Here is a 22,279-nt window from a genome sequence, read left to right as displayed (position 1 = left end):
CACCGAGACTGGAACTGGAAGTTCCAGAAAAAGATGAGGGGAAAAAAAAAAAAAAGCGTCCGCGGCACGTCGACAGCCGATCTGATTGGATTTATCAAGCAGCGCTTTCTTTCAGCGTTCGATAGATTAAATCGAACGCAAGTCCTCATCGAGGAAAGGGGAGGGAGGAAGGATGTGCGATGGAAAATTATTGAAATAAAACGGTTCTCCTGTATAATCCGCGACGTAATCGAGAGGAAAGTTAATTACGGTCCTCTTTGAGGCCGGGATGACGCGAACTCGCGACGCATTCCGGCGTATCCTTCGGCCACAAACGGCATCTCATCGCAAAAGTGACTTGGCGATCCGATTGATCCTGAATCATCCTGGTTATTCGCGACACGTAGAGCGCGTCTAATTACATACAGTTACAGTTATATCGCGAGACATCCGACGACCGTTCAAAAGATACGTACGCGTTATCGACATCGCATTACAACGTACTTCGAGACTTCGTCTCGTAAAAACATGTTAATTACAGTTTCGAACATCGAGTCTCGAAACGGAAACGGAAAATAATTCGAGATTATACGAAAAATTGTGGAGAAAAAATTCGTGACTCGAACGAATTTTATTCTTGACGCTACAACACACATGCGCGCGCGTACGTTAGAATAAACGAAGAAAAAAGAAAGAAGGAGAAAGAGAAGTAACCGATCTCTTTCGCGATCTACTATACTCGAGTTACGGAGATTTTATTTAATCAAATTTCAAAGAGTTACAGACGCTCCCTTCGAGATTCATTTTGAAATAATTCAAATCGTAACAGTAAGCCGCAAAGTAGCTAAGGAAAACAATTTGAATTGTTCTCCTAGTGTTCTTCGACCTGAAGAGATTTTCTGCGGAAAAAATTCTGATAAAAATTCGACTTTTTGAATTAACGAAGATTCGACTCGTAAATATCGATTTGAAGTTTTTTCGCGCCTGTGGCGATTTACGCGTTTCTCGCGCGGCGAAATAACGCGCGCGCGCGCGAAAACACATTACGTGACGTATCGCGCATTCCAAGATCGGCTGGCAGTCGGTAGGTGTGACATTATACGGTTAACTGCTTAACACCCTGGAACGAAGTGTTGTTCCATAAGATCGCCGAGCGGCGAGCCGACGGTGATACTGTTATTGGACCGGTCTGTCGCCGCGCTGGTCCGCGCACGTTGCTAAAGATAAATTAAGACGATCCCGGTGACGATCGACGACGAAAAAAAAGAAAACGCACGCATTTGAATTTACGCTCCGCTGCTTGTTTTTCTAATATAAATTATGGCGATCGCCGACCTTTTATCGCGACCGGTTGCTAACAAATTGACGAAGCGCCACTACATTGCGTGTTCCACTCGTGTAACTTGCACACTCGTACCACGCGAGCGTATCTTCGAAAGAAAGACGCATCGTGTGATTGCGTGATTTAAAGGAAGAATTTGCAAAAAAACATGTTTACGGACATGTTGTGTCTTTTCCTTCGAGGATATTAATAGAACAAATTAAAATTTATAACATGAAAAACTTAAGGGCGAGGAGAGCCATATGCGGACGTTATTAATTAAAAAAAAAATTTATTAATATCAAACCAATCTTAATACTCGAATTTTTGTCGAAATTTTAATTAATTGTACACTTTAATCGGTTGTCACGCTTTACATGTTTCGCTGAGATAGCGATATGTAATTGTAATTAAGCAATCAATCGATTCAATTGGGAACGGAGCGGACAAAAAAAAAAAACCAAGTAATGCGCAAAACCTCCAGTGAAGAAAAACGCCGATCAGTGTTGTCGTGTCACTTAACTGTTATCGATATGACAACTGAGGTGTCATCTCGATCGCGACGAATCGCTGTTTCGACGAGAAGAGAGACGTTTCGCTTAAGGCGAGAGACTCGAATTCCCCGGTTTTATTGCTTCTCCGCCTCGAGTTTCTTCGGGACCGAGTCGGCCTTGTACGACCGCGTCATGGCAGGTGCAAGCTCGACCTTTTTCTCGACCGTGCATTTTGTTTTCTTTTTTTTTTTTTTTTTTTTTTTTTCCGCATCCACCGGTTTCATGCTGCCCCACAGGCGCAACGAACAGCTGAGCGCCAGGATCGGGCCAGACTGCGGCCGAGTGCTTGGGCCCCCATTGAATCCGTTATAAAAATGGACCCATCACTCGGGAACTGCCCGAGCGCGGCATTAACACATTCAACGAGATCGAAAGGATTTATCTAGACTGAATGCGCTGTATTGTTATTGCGACATCACGCTTCTCTCGATTCCGTTCTCGATCGCTCCGGCGAGAGAGATCCGCGCGCGCGCGGCACCTTTTTTTTTTCTCTCTTATCTTCCGAAAAGAAAAAGATTTACTTCTCTTCAGTTATATTTTCGTGACGCAAAAGTGAATGCACAAGCAACGCCACTTAATTACGGTCAACTAACTCCGTTACGTTGTATATTTATGTAACTACAAATATGGGAATTAACACGCATTGTTATTTTCTCGCGTCTTTAAAACGCCATCGTTAAAATTCAAATCGGCACTTGGTAGCCCATCGATTTCAATTTTTGCGTAAAACACGTATCTTATTGAAAAACTCATTCAAAGTTTGTTTTTTTTTTCTGTGATTGTCAATCGCTCGCGTATAATTTTCACGCTTACGAAGCTGCGAGCCGTGCTGTTATCTCTTTTCATCAGAACTTTTTGTTGTTTAGTTTTTTTCGTTTTACCGCCAATCTTTGTCGGCTCTTATCGCGCGAAGAATTAAGTCACATTGCAATCTCCTCGCGAGTCTTTCTTTGACTCGACCTTTCATCCGATATCGGAACGAAGAGAAGCCGTCCGGGAGTCTTGAAAAAGTTCTGCAACGCCGATCACGAAACTCGACTGATAACAAGTTGTTCGCTTTTTTAAATAACGAACCGGTCCGGCTGACCACGAAGAACCAGTCGATAGACGCTTAATAACGCGGACTTAACATACGCGGTATTACGGCCGGCAAGTTATTCGCTCAACAAAGTTGCAGTTGCTCACCGATAAAAATGCAAACGATGCAACCGACTCTCTGGCAGTCACGCGAGATGTATTCCGCCCTTCTAACGGCCATTAACAGGAACGTATCGCGTACGTATAAATGTACGAACAAATTCGAATGAGACCATACGGTTCGCGATCGTCCGAGGAACTCTCTCTCTCTCTCTCTCTCTTTCTCGGTGAAATAAATCTCTCTCGCAATCGTCCGTGTAATAGTGTCGCGCGCTTATTTCTAATACCGAACCGATTTTTTGTCAACTTTTTTGACAACCCAAAAATGAAAACCGTAAATTTCTTGACGCAACTTGATTCGATTTTAAAATATCGAAAAACCATTTCGCAAACATTCTGGCGTCTTCTTTCAAGCGTCTACTGCAATACGTTCTGTTATTTATTTAAAAAAACCAGTTTTACATAATTTAGTTTTAACGATTTTTGGAGAGAATTTCGAAAGATGCGCTGCGTAAAAAAAAAACCAATATATAGTATATAATTAAATAAAAGTCCCGCAATTTTGATCATGTTTTCAAAGTTTGCGAGGTAAAAAACGCGCTAAAGAAGGAATCTTCATTGAACCACATGTAAAACGAAACAAATATTAGTAACGTTCTATCGTAACTCTATTTAATAGAGAATTATTAATTGTAGTCTATTTTGATTCTGCGTATATGTATAAATTTTAATTTACATCATTTGTTTGTACAAAACAAATCGATGCTAAATCGATCATTTGATCCATGCAATTATCATCTTTCTCCTCGACTCCTCGTTGATTTAATTGTTGCGCATTAATGACGAAACGCCCTGATTTAGCTTTGGTGCATCCGAGTCTCTTTAACGCGCATTCATAAGTAATTGAATTATTGAGACGAGTCGTGCGCGGGATGAGCGATTAAAGGTGCGCGGTATTTGCTTGATAGTTTCTCGGGGCAAACAACGAGCCACTCGTAAAAGTCAGAGTGGCCTCTTGTTTTATGCGTTACGACTCTATAAGAGACTCGAGCGTGTGCGCATCTCTCGAACATCGTGTATAGGGCTACACGAGACTCCTTCTTTCACATGAGCGCGCTCTTAAACGTACGCGCGCCGAGCCGGTTTTGAACATGACGAGACGTCAATAACACACGGGACGTTACAAAACGCGATGATTTTCGAAAGAAAATTGGTTCCGTCAATTGATTCGAGGTTTTTTCCTGTTTAACGGTAGTGTGGTATAATTTAAGCGCGACGAAGAATTCGCTACTGAGAATCCGTAAGTTTTATTGCAAATAGACGAAAGAGTTTATCGCTCGTAAAATGGCATGGTTGTACATTCATAAGAGCGTCTCGACCGATAACAAGCATCTGTCGTAAAATCGGCATATTAATTTGTAGATCACAAAAAGCACATCGACGGGTACAGCCTATGCTATAACGAGCAAAAAAAAATCCATGAATAACGAATCAGATACTATATATAGGCGCGTCATTTGTTGTAGACAGACGAGTGACACGAACGCAGCGGGTCAAAATATAAATATGCGAAAGATTGTGATAATTTTATTTTATTTTTTTGTCTAAATTTAAATTTTCACTAAAGCAATATTTAAGTTATTCCGAGCCATTATCGCACCAAACCAAACCGAGTTAAGATTTTTTCTTTTTCCAACTACGAAAGACAGCTATTTTGTTTCTCAATTCTCTGTTTGATCAATATGCTCTGATTGATTAAAATTGAGTGCATGCGGATTTTTAGTTGTGAACTTTTTAACGAAAGAAAGAAATTTTTAACATAAAATTGCACTTTTCTTAGACGCGCTATATAAATTATTTTGTAACGTTAAAACTATTAATTTTACATTACTTCTCTCTCTTGTGTTCGTCAACTTTTTCATATCGAACATATAATTATGGATGATTTCTTCTTTATGAGGTGGTTTTCTCGCGGCGAAGATCATCAAACAATAAAAAATTGAAAAAACACGCGTATAAACACAAACACACACACACACACATCCTTTCTCTTTCTTTCCTTCTTTCTTTCTCCTTCTTTCCATATAAAGCGCACGTTTATGTGTCTAACAGACAACTTGTTTTGACCATTCCAAGTCTCCGCTTGGCCTTACTGTAATTTATCGCTGTAATGAAACTTGGCCGAAAAGAAAATAAAAGAAGAACGTAACCAGCTACTGGTCATCTGCATGACGAGTAAATAGGTTCGCATTACTCGCGCCAACGTGGCACTTTATATCTGATGATAGTCAGATAAGTTTCCAAGTAGCTCGGTCGCACTTTAGACCAAGGAGCGAAAAGATCGCCCGCCATTTGTTGGATACGTAACATGCGTAGAGAATTCCTGCGAGTTTCTGAATTCAAAAATTGTTTCCAACATAGTTCAGCACTCGCGTCCCTCGCGAGTCTCAGTTTCAAGAGTCTCTCGGTTTGCCGACCGCTTGACTTTGTATCGCTCGGAAAAAAAAATCAATGCTTTGAATCTAAAAACAACTGTTTTTCGAAATTCTACTCGAAACGACTCGTGACTTGTCACGTTTTCTTTTTGCAAAAAAAAAAAAAAAACAGAAAAAAAACAACAGAAATCGATATTTCATTTCGATCGGAATTGATTAGAAAAAGCTACGGTAAAAGAGCCTGAGCTCAGCGGTTGGTTTTGAAGTGTGCGTTTTATCGAGTCTCGCGTGTTGTTCGCCGGAAGAAGAAAGCGCGGAACGTATAAAGGTGTATCGAGGTGATTCTGGGCGAGTTTCGAGGCGGAGCTACGGAGAAGAGAGCGAGAGACACTGGTAATTAGGTGGTAATTAATTGCATAATTAACGACGCCGGTACACTTGGCCATGGTGCTTGTTTCGCGCGGTATCGGGTGTCGCGTCGAGTTTCGAATCTCGATTTCCAACATTCAGTGCATGCGTGCATATATATATATATATATATATACACGTATGTATATATGTATATATTTATACACATCGCATGTGCACGTGTACGAACATGGAGAGCACAGCTAGGATTACAAGAGTATTCTTTAATGGGGAGCATCTCTCGCGTCACATTCCCCCCCAGTATCTTACGATAATTATTGCGAAGATTCTCCCGATCGACGTTCGGCCGACTCGTAAAATCCACACAATATGCTCCAAACAGCTTCCGAATGGTCTCACATGTGCGCGCGTTGAATGACGCACACACAAATACGAACTCGATCGAATTTTTACACGCGGGACTGTTGCGACTTTAACGCGAATATCCGCATAAAACCTACTCTTGAATTTAATTACATTTATTTATAATTTTTTGTCTCCAAAATGTTGAGAATTTAACTCTCTCGAGATTTTTGTTACATTTTACTGTCACGTGTGCAGTTTGTCAAGAGAGATTTTGCGATTTAACGCTCATTAAATTTTTATCGCCCGACCTATGTTGTTATATTAATTACGAATAAAATTGTTTTTATAATCATACGTTTTCAAGAAAACTCATTACTTGACTTTGAGAAAATTTTTATCTGCTTTGTCGAACTTTTGAACGACACTGTATTCTCGCAGTGAAATATCTGGAGTTGTGTAACTGGCCGCGTATATACAGTGTCGATCGTGTCGGAAATTCACGATTACACACCCCGTTCCGGTTTTTTTCTCGCGAGAGAGCTCTTTCTGTTAAACGAGACAGGATACCTACTCCCGGCAGACGCGACGAGATTGGATTTACGAGAGTGGCCAATGTCAGGAATCAATCTAACGTGATTTCAGCAGATTACACGTCTTGCGTCTGCCCGAAGGGGGAGTTGTGTGTTGCGAACACACAAGAGCTCCGCGGACGCCATCTTGTCAGGCGTGCCTTGCGCGAAGGTACCTCAGGGCTACCCCCTTCGATCATCCTTTGATGTTATATAACCATTCTTTCCTACCCGATTACGTGATAGCACGCTGCTATTCAAGTGTCATAGGGCAACGAGCGTTTTACGGCTGCCGGAGATCGCGTTTCCTTTATTCGCCGAGCCGTTTACGTGGGTATTATATACCCACTTTGATACGGAAACACTCGCGCCTCGTGTAAGGCCGCGACGCGTTGCACTTATGCGTTAATAAAATAACGAACGTTGTGGTATTTTATAATTGTCAACGATAGATAGAAATATGTATAACCAGTCTCGCGTTTTTGTTTCGTTAATTATATTATGCGAGCGAACATCCGTTATTTTTGAAACGCAAGTTACCTAACTTCCAAACCGCGCCATCCGCTCGCGAGAACTTATTTCGCGCACAAAGAGCGAACGTTTTTTTCCCTCTTTCGTCATTTATTTATTTTTTACTTTTTTTTTTTTTTTAATTTTCTTACAAAACAAAACTGTCACCCGGGCAAATGCCTGGTTTTCGTCCTCATTTTCTCGCTAATGCGCCGCCAATGCTAGCCGAGACCGCGAGTTAATGATTATGACAAACTCCGTCCCGCTTGTCTGTCACAAGGTCCATAGGTCCTCCACGGTTAACCGGATTAAACCACACCAAGACGCGCCCAGCCTCCAGCCAAGTCCAAGTGGCCATCTTGTGACCTTTCGGCCCATCGCCGTTGCATCGCGCTGAACACCGCGTTGCAACGGCGCGTCTCGCTTCTTGCGTCGCTGATTCTGAAATATGTCGCGCGCGCGCTCGCTTCCTTCGTGTGACATTTTATATACAGCGCCTTCTCCTCCGGATTAACAACGATTCGAGTCTTTCGACGAAAGATCGCGCGCACACACACTCGAGCACAGCAGTGACCAGTTTCAGAGTTTTTTTTTTTTTTTTTTTTTGCAACTTTTTACTATGAAAATTTTCTTCAAACGACACGACACGTGTATCGCAAATATATACGCGATACGCGGGCGAGAGACGACGTGGTGTCTCCCTTCACATTTTCTTGGTGCGATATTTCGCCAAGCGCTCGCATACGTTGGTATATTAAAATGAAAACCGAGAAAGAGGGAGTGAGAAAGCGAGAGGCAACGCGCGCGCGAGAGAATTTAAGAGGAACTGTCACTTACAAGGAAGAGGGCTTGTGAGCGCGCTTTAATGGTGCACTCGCGGTGCACACGTGTGGATTCTGGTATGCGCTATACGTGTTATAATTCACCTGGAGCAGTCATAATTCACGACGCAGCTTCCACAGTAGACAGTCGAGCATGGGCGGAGCTCTCATCCTATTTATCGCTCCCGATGCATGCGAGGCACCACCGACGAAAATCCCGACGGAGCTTGCCGTTCCGCGGAAATATTTCACTGAACTTCATTATATAGTATATCCGAGATTTTTCTTCGATTGTAAGAGCAAAAGTAGTTGGACTATAGTCGCCAGGAAGAACCAAGCGCCAGGTGTACGCGCAACAAATATTTTTGTTTTTTTGTTTTTTTTGTTTCAATATTTTAACACACGTTAGAATTCGAATTGAATATATTGAATTTTGTATCGGATGATTCCTCCGTTCGAATAAAAAAACCAATCGTCGAAAAATTTGTATCATCAGTGTATCGGTAGTCCCTCGGGATGATATATCTCGTGCGTGCGAGGAAATGCAAGAATACGACACCGCGATGGTGGGCGAGATTGAGCGATAAGAGATAATGAGAGTAAAATAATGAGTGCGATATACTTCTCGCGGTTTGTCTACCTACGGCAGGAACTGAGAGTAGGAAGAGACCGCAACATTTTCTTCGTCTCGGGTAGCCGGTCGCGAAACGTAGCGGTGTGTGCGCGCTGCTGCTCTCTTGAGCTTGTAACGCCGTCCAGAAGCCGCGCGGAGTTATTGTTGTGAGCTTGGGATGCATTAGAGAGCCAATATTTATCAAGCGCGCTATCGGAGCGCACGAGACTGCAGCATGCCCAGCTGTTTTATCATAGTCGCTCTCGAGTTCCCGATTATTAACGGTATGTACGTATTAGGACCGATTAGATACGACTCGGACCTGGTAAACAAATTAGTATATCCGAGTTAGCGTCCGAGTTGCGCTCGTCAATTGCTCGAAATAAACGAATATTCGGGTACATCGGACATTCGCACAATTCGTTCGCGATCGCGAGTGACAGATAAACTCCTTTTCGCAGATGTAAGTTTTGCAACAACAAAAATTTGAAACATTAATTCGAGAAACGAATTAAAGTAGGTGATACTTTCGAAAAGTATTTCAAAAGCCATCCAGTCTTCGACTTGAAGAGGTTTTTTTCGAATTAAAATTCGAGTTTCAAAAGTTTTCGAGGTAACGAGAGGCCTCGAATTAGCGAGGTTCGAATTGTGCATCATAGTACTGAGCGCGAGTAATGATACCCGCGTTTACCCCCACACCAGAGAATTACCATTAGCTCTCTACTACTTACGTTAGGGCGGACTGCGTCGCGCATGAAAACTCATAACTATCAACGATACAGCCCGCGACCTCGAGGTGGTCGGCGAGCAGCAAATCCTGTAGAAGTGCACAGGTGCGAGAGGGCCGGGCGGAATACGCGACGGACTCTCGGTGGGAGTCCTCGGGCGTTTACTCGGTCGAAAATAGCCACGATGGTGCGCGATACGCGACGTTTGCCGTGTCGCCGCTTAAATGTTGGAGATGAAACGCGGTGTACATTATCCAGGAAAATCTCATTTCTTTCTTGAAAGAATCTTCTCGTCACGTTTATATTCGAGAAATGCGCGGCGCGACGCGCGCGATATAATCGTCGAAAAAGAAGAAGAATCAAGATAAACTTGGATGACGGACACATTAGTGTACCAATTGACGTCAAATCAGTCGCGCAAATTATCGTCCATTAAACATTAAATCAATCGAAAGATGAGAAAGATAAAAGATGGCATTGAAAATTAAAACGATATATTTAAATGGAAATGAGAGAAATAGCTAACGAGAGCCAAGCGCTATATGAGATGAGAAGATACAGAGATGTGCGAAACATTTTCAAAGTGTAAATCACACATTACATTGTGATTCGAGAATTGAATTTAATTTGAAAATCTACATCAAATGCTTGCAAGATATTGTGCCGTTTTTTTACATCGTAAGAATTAATATCGGTGTTTTTTTGTCTTTCTAAACCCGACGCGTCAGCTAAATGCGACTTAATGCATCAGAAACACGTCGTCGTAAGCGCGAGCGGATCTCTGGGTAGGCAGTTGACCGGTAGGTCGAACCTGTCCGAGCGCGAGCGCAGCAATATTGCATTATTATTTATTAATTCAGAGCATACTAGATGTGTATCTCTCTTGCTGCATTACTCGACATCACGACTCTCTTATCTCTAGAAGCTCACAGTGGTTCTCGCGTCGCTCGATCCTGTTCTCTCCGCGATGTGAAATCCGGTTGTTGCGCGAGCGAGAGCTAATCGCGTTAAGAAATTATTAAATACGAAAACTTGAAAAAAAAACAAACAAACAAATTTCAAAATCTCTAACGACAGTAAGTCAACAAACGAAGCAAACTTTCGAATAATCCAGCGCTAAATGATGATCTTTGCAACTTGAAGCGATCGTTGCACGACGCCCGATGCTTCGAACGTTTCTCGTGTTTTCTACTTTTGTTCAATTCAAATCAAATCAATCTTCAAAGCAAGACACATGGAAATGAAAATCACATCGAAATATCGAAATGGAGAATTAATAACAGACGTTCTCGCGCGTTTCCACGCGTAAATAAAATTTTCTATCCGAACGCGTACAGAGAGTGGAGAATTAACTTTAATTCTCTTTTGAATCTTTCGTTCGGTATCTTTCGAAACTCTTCAAAAATCATTGAAAATAAATATTAATATTTTTTCGTCACGTAAAACACACAGGACACACATTAGCGGACGGACTTGGAGGAAGACATGGTCGGAATTTTTATACCAACACTTTCCAGATTTTAAAATCAAATAAAATGCATCAATATTCACGGTTCACTTTTAGGATGCCAAAAAAAAAAAAAAAAAAAACGACACGGTTCAGAGTTAAATTTTTATCTCGGCGCAGTTATTATATCACGCGGAGAAACCGAGTTTGTGAGGTGGATTGAAAATTAGTTATTAGTTACGCAGAAGAGAGACAAAAAGTTCGAGGAGAGAGAGCGCGAGAATACCACTGAGCCGCTACATAGAATAAGTGTCCACCTCCGGGGTACTTTCCTGAGCGGCAATCTCCGTGGCATCGGTCTTGACCTCTCGGTACCGGCGGCTACTGTTTTGTGATTACCATGATAATTCGTCGACTCGCCCGCGTACTCGCCCTGCTCTCTATGGCACGCCAGATAATATGCGATATACCACACCGTGTGCAAGCACACGGCGCTTAACGATCGCTTGGCCGCGTGTATAAGCGGCCATTGTTTTCAGTCCGCAACGATATCCCGCCAAATACGAGGCAATGCCGAGCAAAATAAATCGCACGAGCGCGCGAGTATAAAAAGCCGGATCGGCGAAACGAACCTCGGCTAATGGAATGAAATGAAATGAAATGGAAATCGCGGGGCCCGTTCGCGCGAAAATCCAGTGCTTTAAAACCCGCAGATTTGTACCTACCTACGCGGCAAAACTCAAAGGAGAAAAAAAACCCCCAACAAAGAGCTCTCTGACAAAGAGAGCGCGCGTGTCAATCGTGTTACAATATGACTGTGCACTTTTTTTCCTTTAACGGGGAAAAAAAAAAATTGTGTTCGATCCGGAATCAGTTTTTGCGCTTGATCGCGTTCATACGCGGAGATACTTTCATCAGCACGAGGTAAACACGATATCTCCGGATTAGAAGGAAAGATCACGTGCGAGGAAGGGTTAATCTCCGGCTCGTCCTCGTCTTTCTTTTACCGTCTGTGTGTGCGTGTGTGTGCGTGCGTGCGAGCGCGCGCGCGCGCGCGTCTGTGCGCGTGGGGTAACCCGCGTGCCTCCTCTCCGATTCTCAACCCCCGTCCAACCCGTGCAGCGTGGATTCACAAAGGGCGAAGGGTCCACCCTTAGGTCCGGGAAAGACGAAGCTGACTGGTCGGTCGATCGGCAAAGCGTTCACGATAGGTCGTAGGGTGTGGTCCGGACCGCTTTTCTGCTCACGAGCCTCATATAAAAGAAGAAGGGTCGTCAGCTCGATCGATTTTCCGCTCTCTCCCTCCATCATCGGGGGAGAGGCCGAAAAAAGAGGTACGAACAGTACGCACGCACGCACGCACCGCATGCCGCACGCACGCCGGTGTGGCGTGTGGCGCAAAAATGTTGCGTGGCCGGCGCGGCGGCGGCGGTGGCGGTGGCGGCGACGGCGACGGCGTTGTCGAAAAAGTCCGAGAGTTTCGCCCTCAGTGGTGTGCGTCCGTCCGCGCAAAGGAACCGCGCCTCGTTGTGCGCGTTCTTTCTCCTCGTCGGCGTTTTCTCTTTTTGTTCTTTCTCTCCCTCTCTCGTTTCTTTTCTTCTTTCGTCGCGACGTCGAAAACCCGGAGTGGACGCCGAGGAACGTCGGTGAGCGGCACCGGAGCGTCGTGGCAACGACGCGAATGAGAGGACCGGATAATACGCGCGTATACGTCTCTCGCACCTGCGTACAAGACGCAGGAGAGCACGTCGATGCATCGCACGTGCACGTGCTCTCGCACGGCGCAGCCAGAGGAGAGGAAGAGGGTGAGTGTGAGTGCAGACACGACATTGAACAAGGCCAAAGGTCGCGTCAGCGACGCGGCGGCACGCGCGGATGATTCGCGACGCTCTCATTCACGCCGTTCGATTCATCGAATGCCGTGGGCGCGTCCCACGGGACACCCGCCCGCCCCTCGCACGCTCGCACGCGCGCGCGCGCGCGCGCTCTCGTGCTTATAGTCCTCGCTTGAATATTATCGGAAATTCGAAAAAGCGAGGGATGAGAGACTCCGCGCGCGCGAAACTAGCTTAGGTGCGGGATTATATGAGTGACCTGTACTCTTCTCTCTCGGTCATCGCGCTCTCGCGTCTCAAGAACACACGATGTATGTACAGCAGAAGCCTGTGACGCGTCACGTAATAATGAAAAAATCCCGGATCAGTGTTTCCAGGATTATTCGCGTGTCCTCGAGCAACGTTTCGTCGTGAGAATAAGATTGGAAATTGGCGCGAGTAGCGCCCGCTCGAGTCACTCGTCGCTATCCATCGGTAATCGACACACGCGACGACTTTTTCCCACGCCAGTTTTTTCACGTTCACGTTCTCGTTCCGAGAGAACTTGCTAATTTCCCAATTTAATTGCGCATTGCACAAACCTAGATCCTGAGTTGAGGATTTACCGAACTCTCGATAAGCTAATTGCATCAAAATCGGTAATTATATTGGTATATTCCTTGTGATGGTTTAGATTTGCGGTTAAAAATTTTGTGTCATTTGCATCACACGTTTGAGATATTCAATATTGGAATTGCACTTTTACGCACGTGCATTCTTCTTACGAAAGAAACAATAATTTATGACGAGTGTTACATCGCAATTTTTTTCCAATAATACGCTATTGCCTAAGTAAAAAACATTCTAGTAAAGTTTATACAGTGTGTGTAAAAAAATTGAGCAATCAATTCATTGCCCGGCGTTTTTGTGCAATAACCGATAAACACAACGAGTAGTAAGTGACATTTTTCTCGCCGGAATGATAAATTCAGACCGTGACGAAATAGCGAAAATGAGTAAAGTTTACTTGAATTTTAATGATTGAGATATCGAGTGTACCGAAGTAATTTAACTGGAAGAGATGGCCTGAGTAATTGTTCATAACGTGCGTGTCTGTTTTTCGGAGGAAAACAAAAAAAAACAAAAAAAGAGAACGAATTGCACGCGCTCGTATCGCGGAGAACGTAAAATAAACGGGAAACGCGAAGCCGTGATAAAAGCAGTTTTGCAAATCGATTAAAGTGAACCACGTCGGTCGCTTTATCGTCGAATGTCAACGCGCGCGTCGATTTACTTTTTACGCATCGGAACTGAATCGAGTGGAACTGAACGCTTCGTTCGTTATCAAACGAAAAACGCGATCGCGAGTATCTCGCGTGCATCCCGTTCCACGTTTTATCTCATTTTCCCGACATCATTTCCGACACACCCGTTATCTCGTGTCGTGCATAAAATCGCCGAGGATGAGGAGGATGACTAGAGTGTTTCTGGTACTTGCTGTAATGAATGAAATGAACAGTCTCGCCCGACGGATAGCTTAAACGCTTCCGACATATTTGAAACGCAACAAGATAAATGCTTCGCCTCCTCCATCTCTTCGCGAAAAATAAGAAAATCCGCGAATACCGGGTTAAAAAAAAAAAAAAACCGCGCCCGAGAACGCACGTTCTTCCAAAATTTATTTCACACGCAAATATGTTAATTAAATTGGATATTTATTTACGAGCGTTTAAAAACATATTTTTCATATTTAATTACTTGAGATCTCTCTCTCTTTTTGGTCATTAATTACTTAATATTAATTACTTAATGTATTATACGTTAATTGTATTTATATTATTTGTACGCGTGCTTTTTATCTTTTGTTAGTCTTAGCTTATTTGTTTCAATTGTTTTTTATATAATTTTGCATGTCTGTTCTTCAGCGTTTTTAAACCACATTTATTATTGCTGTTCATCACAAAAGGGTTTTTCTCACTCTGTAATAAATAACTTTGTCCATCTATCTCCGAAATTAAAATTGCACAAAAAACTGTGGCCCGTATACAACACAATCCCTGAAGACGTTTTCTGGAGTAATGAAATATACGAGTAATTATTTTTGAAATATTTTTTCAGATGCCAGGACGAATTGTGCCAACACACACGGACGGATGTGAAAAATATATCTAGGGATGATTTGGGCCTTAGTGGTCCTGTGGTGGCTGCGTTCGATTCCTACTGGCCTGCTAAGTCCCAAGTTATCTTTGGACTTTATCTTGGTATGAGCGTGATGTCTCATCGATCAGAACAGAGAAAGGACGTGGAATATCTGATTAATTGTTTAATCATTTGTTTCTGAGACACGCAACGGTAATTTGTACATATATACATATATATACAATAAGTTTTAACACTGCAATAAATGTATGTTTCTTTATATTTTGTCGTTGTAGTCCGTTGATTGATGTTATTGTCATGTCATGTGTGTGCGTGTGTGTGTGTGTTAATTTGCACAATTCTCCCATATGTGCAAGACAATACATAATGTTTGAAATACAATTTGTTTTCTTGACTGTGTAATATTATTATATAACGTATGTACAAAAGAACCACAAATGCATGATATCAACTTTGCAATCCTTAATTAATTGATATTTATATTATTATTTCTTTTATGTGAATATTATTTTAATTAAATATTTTACAATCGATTTGTGCATCTCGTCCTTTTATTGCGCGTGTGTTTAGTCACGCGGTACATAATCAACTCAACGAGAGATATATAAACGAATAGTCGAAAATAAAAATATTCACTTGTGCGCGCGAATAAAATCGTCTTCAAAATTCGCGCGACAATTTTCCCAACAATCGTCTTTTTAAAACATATTTTTCTCGCAGCTGTTTCAAAATAGAATTTACGATTTTCGTTATTTTTCATTAACTAACACGACTGAAGAATCATTTATATAATACGCACAGCATATTCCAAGTAATTAATCACGCGAAGAAGAGACAATTTTGTTGAGGCAGCTTTGGGGTTTCTATGCGGCATGTGCCTCGATAAGAAATGAACGCAATGCCCTTGGAAATCCCAAAGGAGTCCAACGCAACGCAACGATCGATCCGGAAGAGATCATGGGTGTGAACTCACCGAGTTCGTGTCACTGTCGAGCACCTCGTTTCTGCGAAATCGCGGTTGATACCCGCGCAATGGGGTATCGCTCGGCACTTGGTCCTCGAGATCCTGCACGAGTCTGTTCATCCTTCAGCGGGACACCTGTGGTCGTTAAGCATCAAGTTTTGCGCACTCCCGTTGCAACAGTTCGACGAAAATTTGAAGCACGTAAAGGACGAGTTCGATCGACACTCATACGCGGAAGCGAAAAAAAAAATCACAATATTGTCCGCGTGTCAACAACATATACGCGTGTTTTTATTTATCTAACACCTGAGAGAGTACCTGACACCTTCGACAATTCTTCGCGCGAGGTTTGTTGTGTATTTATGGAAATCGTCTATTAGGGTATCGAATTCATGAGACGTCGGAAAACAGCGCTGAGCGTCACGTGACGCCAACGTCAAAGAAGGAACTAAGTTGGATCAACTTCTAGCGCCTTTCGATGTTCAAAATTGCGACACGTTATTCTTTTCGTTTTTTTATTTTTATTTTTTTTTTTTCTTATTCTCAGCGCGTGATCTAGCGCCAATATTGGATTACACGATCTATTTTGACGCATGGAAAGGCGCCTTTAGTTTAAGTTGGTGTGAAGGAAATTTTTAGAGGTACGCAAAATGTATTTAACAAATGTACAGAATTATTTATAAATTTATAACCACTGCGTATATATATATATATAAAACTTATACATACATAATAGTATTTTGTTTCACGGATACTTTACTACTACTGTCTTTGCTAAGTTTCAGCAATGTAACATCTCGATCAAAAACTCTGTCTTAAATGACGCAATCGACCCGTTCAATTGAAAACCCGTCAAGATAAAAGTTTTTTAATTGACAGTAGAATTACGATGATTATATATGTAGAGTATACTGTATATATACATATAAGTATAGAAGGAATTTTATCATGTAATGCGTTCGGTATGTAGCAGAAATAAAGAATTTTATTTTTAAGATTACGAACGAGTGAAGACATTACATAGATGAATTATCATCTAATTAGTCAGATTAAAGTCGAGATAAAAGTTTTTTGATTCGCCATTTGATAATATTGACACTTTTCACTCTTACATACACATTTGTTGTATACATTTTCTCGCTCTTCGACTATAAATTATGCTGACTAAATATTATGCTGATCAAATTGCATCAAATTGCAATTAATTCCAATTGTCATTTTCCGGCCAAGCCTTTTTGTTGGACGAACCGCTCGCAGTTTGATCCTTGCGCTTTTTGCGCCGTTTACCTGCACGAGACACAAATCGGCTTGTCGATGTAAAGTGCAAAATATAAAAAAAAAAAAAAAAAAAAAAAAAAGTGCATCGGTAATAACCTACCTGTGGCCACTATCCATCCGTCGTCATCTTTGGTTGTTTCTTTGCCGTTAGCAGCCGATTCCTCGTTATCCTTTTTATTCGCGTTCCTATGTATACAAATGAGAACGAGATAAATCTATTTTCACGACGAGAGAGAGAGAGAGAGAGAGAGAGAGAGAGTTAATTTATACGTGGACGATCATGCGTGTAAAAGGATTCCGAGAATCTCTCATTCACGAGAAGAGAATTTTACTGGTTCCTTACCCCGATCGATTCCGATGTTTAACGAGTACGCGCACACGTGCATTGCACACGAGTGCACGTGATGCTGCATATTCATAAGTCGCGAGCCTCGCAGCAACAGCTCCGACACGCGCACCGAGTAAATTCTTCGGGCATAATGTACGATAATGCCAATAATACATAACTGCGAGCAGTCTTTCTTTCTTTCTCTCTCTCTCTTTCTCTGTCTTTCGCATCCAACACGCACGCGAATCCATTCTGTCTCTCGTCGACATTTATCTTCATTTTCTGTTTTGTGTTTTATTTTAATATCTCAATCTAAACATATCGTATTTTTTTTCGAATTTTCTTACGAGAACACACAAGTTTTTACGTAAATTTATTTTTAATGATTTTTGAAGTGCTAGAAAAGACTCAAGAATTCAGAAGTTGAAAACCGCATCAAACACAGGAATTTTTTCAAACAATTCGAATTACGCGTATCCTCTTCCGCGTGTCATTGTGAACACAATTTCTGTACGTAGAAGACACCGGTCACTCTCGTGCGACGACGACGACGACAACGACGACGTTACTTCACGAACCGGACCAGGAAGCAAAAAGAGATATAGGTAGGACGAGAGGAATTGGAAGAGGTACGAGAGAAGGAAAAGAGCAAGAAGACAACAAGATAAGCCCGTAGCAAGCGTCGCGTGCATTAATTCAGAACAAGCCCTATGCAAATCTCTCGTGTACAGGAAATCCTATGAGGCCGCCTTAGGGCCTTATCCTTTACCCTCTTTCTCCCCATTTCGTTTTGAAATCATACCTGACTTATAAACGCGTTTCACTCTCGCGTTTAACATATCTCGTGCGAACGTAATAGTTCGGGACGGAAAATAAATTGCCATAAACGTTATTACTTTTTGACAAAAACGTGTGTATGAGCTGTGTAAAGATCGCAACGCAGCGCGTACTCGTCGTCGATTTGGTGATTTTTAGAAAATTGTATACGCAAAACTAGATTAAAAAAAAAAATAAAATAAAATAAAACGGTTCGCACAACCGATTGTATGGAACATTGCATCGAAATTTATAAAATGCCAATAACTCACTCGGATGATGACAACTTCCGTTTGCGGTCCTGATGAGAAAATTCATTCTGCAAAGAGGCTTGGTACTTCAAATACGGTTGTATCTTGTAAACGGTCTCTTTGGACAGACTTCTCAATGCAGCGCCAGCTTGATCGCGACGATATAAACCCACGTAAGCGGATGTATCCGACAACCAAGAGATATATCCACCTCCTGTATAAAAAAAAAAAAAAGAACAAATCGCGTTACATGTTACTTTCTTTCTAAAAATATAAACCAACTATATGTATGTAATCTGTATGTAATACTCACCAAATGGACTAAACAGCTGACTTATATCCGAGTGTTTCCATTCCTTTGGAAATGTTATGTGAAATACGTGATCTCTGCTGGGATTTGCTATAAATAAAAAAAAAAAAAAAAAAACAATAAATAAAACATCGAACTTACTTAATTTCATTACTGTGCGGCGTAAAGTATCCCTTCTTTTACAACAAATATCAATATCGATGTTGTAATAATATCATGTTTTTTTATGACAAATATACTTACGATCTTTTCCCACTAAATTCACGTACGGAAAATCCTTCAGTCTTGCTATAGGAACTCTGTATTAAGAAAAAATTACGTTAAATAAATGAATCGATAAAAATTATTGAAATTTTTATACAATTTCTTTCTTTTCATATACAAAGAAATCTGAAGTATTATTTATACATAGCACGTAACATACTCACTTGTTGTGAAAAGGATTAAGCAGTGGAGAGGTTGCCAATACTGTGGAGTTTTCCGATCTCTCTAATGTTCCTGAAACAAACACAACAATCTATAACATATATAAACATATATACTGACTCGCATATACACATATGTGAGTAACGATATCAACAAAAGAGATATTATCTAAGTTTTAGTATTTATATTTAATGTTGCCACACTAACCGAGATAATTGGACAACGCAATAAAGCATAATCCAGTGATGTATGCATCGTATCCAGCTTCGTGTGATTTTTCTGTTGATATCGAATAACTGCGTCCTTCCACAGGTATCACGTCAGGGATGGAAAACGGAGATTTGCTGACAATGTCTAATAATACATTAAGATTCGATGACGAAACCAGATCCCTAAATTGCTGAGATTGACAGATGACCTTTGTGTCCAATAACCTTAAAGGAAAAAAATTAATAAAATACTTAACAAACCAGGTTAAAGTTCACTAAGTTCATTTAGGGAAAAAAATTAATATATAACTCACCTAGGAAATAAATTATGAATCAACGTTTTGAATTCTAGATATTCTTTTGGTAATGGCGTAAAAAATTGATGTACAATGTGACACAGATCTAACAGCATATTATGTCCTACTAATATCTTTCCCTGAAATAAAAATAAAATAAACTTGAAACATAAAAGATAATACTATTCAAAATAAAACCATATAATCTTATCTACTTTAATCTGGTTTACTATTATAAAAACAGTTAATTAAATAAAAATTTTGTAATGACAGAAAGGATGACAGAGAAAAGGAAAAGGAACAAATAGATATGCGTATGTATACTTACGGAATCCGCAATTTTTTTCAAAAGATTGCTGAGTCCCACAGCTTCTGCAATTTCTAATTTTTCCTTTTCTCGTTTTTGACTGTCCTTTTCTTTTTCTTCTTCCTCAGTGCCGGCTCTTTGTACCAAAATACAGTTCCAAGTATTTTCTATTTTGTTTTCAAGTCTTATTTTATTAGGCCACCTTATTCTTGCTTCTTGATACACCAGTCTTCTCATAAAGGCATTACATCTTTGTATTATTAATTCTTTTGCATCTGATGCAAGAAAATTCTCTATTGTAGAACTGAAATTTCAACAATACTACTAATAAACATATGTTTGGTGTACAGGCTGGCTCTGAATAGCCTCTAGCCACAAAAAAACCAAACCAGACCTATGTTTAATTTTAATTTAACTTAATCATAAAATTAACAAAATAAATATTTTAAAAAATATTTACCATATTTCTTCTACTTGAGGCTTGTCATTATCTGATATTGGAATTATTTCCTGATTGTTTTCTTCTCTGATTTTTTGTCTCTCTTCTAAGCGTGTGACAAGTTTTTCTTCATCACCAGCGTTGAGATATGGTATACCATATTTGAAGAGTTTGTTAAAATCAAAGTCTTGATTTGATAGAAAAGCTATGCTTGAAGCTTGACACATAAATCTACAATCTGGTGCAACACGATTCATCGGTTTGGGAAACACATAAAAATTGTAAGATTGTTGAGAATATCTAAAACAAAAGAAGTGATATAGGTTTTTACTTTATCAAATATTGTTTATTTAATTCATTATGTTTATTTAAGGTACTACTCATAGTAGTACATTAGAAGTGAATCACCAAAGAATACAGATATCTTAATAGAGCAAACAGTCACCATTGATTGTAAGAATAATTAATGAGCAGTCAGTTTTTATTTGTATCTGCATTTTATCTGTGTTAGTATCTGTATTCTTTTGATTTTAAATCTAGAGCTGCTTTAATTTTTAAGTTTATTTAATCAACAAAATATAGTACTTGTTTGTTTCTGAGTCATGTGTGAAGACGGACAAACCAAACTGCACAAGAAGAAAGTCCATAGATCCAGCTCGAAGTTTGCTATAATACTGAGCTGGTGTGTCAAACGGACCAGCGTCCGGACCCGAATTAAGTCCAGTAAATTCACCATCGATACTAAGAAAAGTGGCTTTCGGTAAGACGTTATCTAGTTCAGATAATACGTCCTGAAAATCTACAGAAATTATACTTAAAAATTTTACTTAAAAATTAAAAAAAAAAAAAAAAGTAAAAATAAAAAAAGCAATTCATAAATATCTTGATTAATATGGAACAGATGATGGACGAGTTGAAGTTAAAAATTTAAAAAATTTTTGTATATCAGACTACTAATGTACTTACTCAAGCAAGTTACTTCCATTTTTTACGTTGTCTGGTTTGTGCGCACTTTAATGCACATGATTTAATATAATTCAAAGCGAAATCAACAACTTGCAACAACTTAAACAATGTAACCTAAACGCGAAACATCTTGAAATATACACACAAATTGACACAAGTTACAAATCCTCACGCAACTCAAGTCCGTTTAAGCTCGTGTTACAAGCACAGAAATTGAATAATGACGTTATTTGACAAATCGACCAATCGTATTGCTAGATTTATCGAAACAACCTCAGAGAAATGTCTGACGATTGCAGATTGACCAATGATTAAGCTGCTTCGATCTGATTGGTCAATCTGCAACCATCAGGTTGCATTTTCACGAGCCGCTGAATGTGATTGGTCAATTTGAGAAGTTTTGCCGACTTGTGCTCATTTATAGTCGAAGGTTCAAACCAGAGATAATCTTTGAGACGTAGAATGGCATATGGACTAACTTAAGAGCCGTCTACAATGGAGAGTTTTAGACTGTAACAGTAAGAAATTGACAAATCACAATCGACTATTCTTCTGTACTTTGCCTGTGATTGGTCAATTTCTTACTATTACGGCCTACAACTCTCTATTGTAGACGACCCTTTACGCTGACCGCAATCTATTTGGCTGCGTTCGTGGAGCGCGCTATCTGCGCTATTGCATCATTCTCGGCCGATTTCTTCATACCTTTCGATAGCTATCCTCTGGATAAATTCCTCTGAGAACCAATAAGGAGAACCAATTTTGGGGGATATCTTCTAGATAAAGTTATCGAAAACTTATCTAGAAGTGAAAAAATTCGCTGATAGTGCGCTTCCCGAAGGCCTGTTCTACAATACAGTCGTAAGAAATCGACCAATTACAGACAA

The 22,279-nt window shown here is 40.6% G+C and overlaps 2 protein-coding genes across 2 annotated transcripts in view; both read right to left on the bottom strand.

Annotated features, from left to right (window-relative positions):
- Positions 1 to 16,634, bottom strand: part of LOC109857053 (protein cortex) — a 28,072-nt gene extending 11,438 nt beyond the window's left edge. Inside the window, exon 1 of the mRNA XM_020432960.1 lies at positions 15,776 to 16,634. Coding sequence (XP_020288549.1) covers positions 15,776 to 15,886 — 111 coding nt within the window. The 5' untranslated portion in view covers positions 15,887 to 16,634. The remainder of the gene's footprint in view (positions 1 to 15,775) is intronic.
- Positions 16,635 to 16,731: 97 nt separating this feature from the next.
- On the bottom strand, positions 16,732 to 21,567 carry LOC109857052 (poly(A)-specific ribonuclease PARN-like). The gene is made up of 12 exons (XM_020432959.1): positions 21,393 to 21,567; positions 21,012 to 21,225; positions 20,448 to 20,726; positions 20,009 to 20,291; positions 19,699 to 19,820; positions 19,383 to 19,609; positions 19,178 to 19,247; positions 18,993 to 19,048; positions 18,753 to 18,839; positions 18,461 to 18,653; positions 17,145 to 17,230; positions 16,732 to 17,053 (listed from the first exon to the last, which is right to left on the bottom strand). The coding sequence occupies exons 1-12, from the start codon at positions 21,409 to 21,411 to the stop codon at positions 16,968 to 16,970; spliced, it is 1,722 nt and encodes a 573-aa protein (XP_020288548.1). The 5' UTR covers positions 21,412 to 21,567; the 3' UTR covers positions 16,732 to 16,967.
- Positions 21,568 to 22,279: the final 712 nt, after the last annotated feature.

This window comes from Pseudomyrmex gracilis, unplaced genomic scaffold (genome assembly GCF_002006095.1).
Source record: "Pseudomyrmex gracilis isolate BER0280 unplaced genomic scaffold, ASM200609v1 scaffold_142, whole genome shotgun sequence".
Lineage (NCBI taxonomy): Eukaryota > Metazoa > Arthropoda > Insecta > Hymenoptera > Formicidae > Pseudomyrmex > Pseudomyrmex gracilis.
The sequence above is the reverse complement of the archived record's forward strand: the minus strand, read 5'-3'. Positions and strand labels throughout refer to the sequence as shown.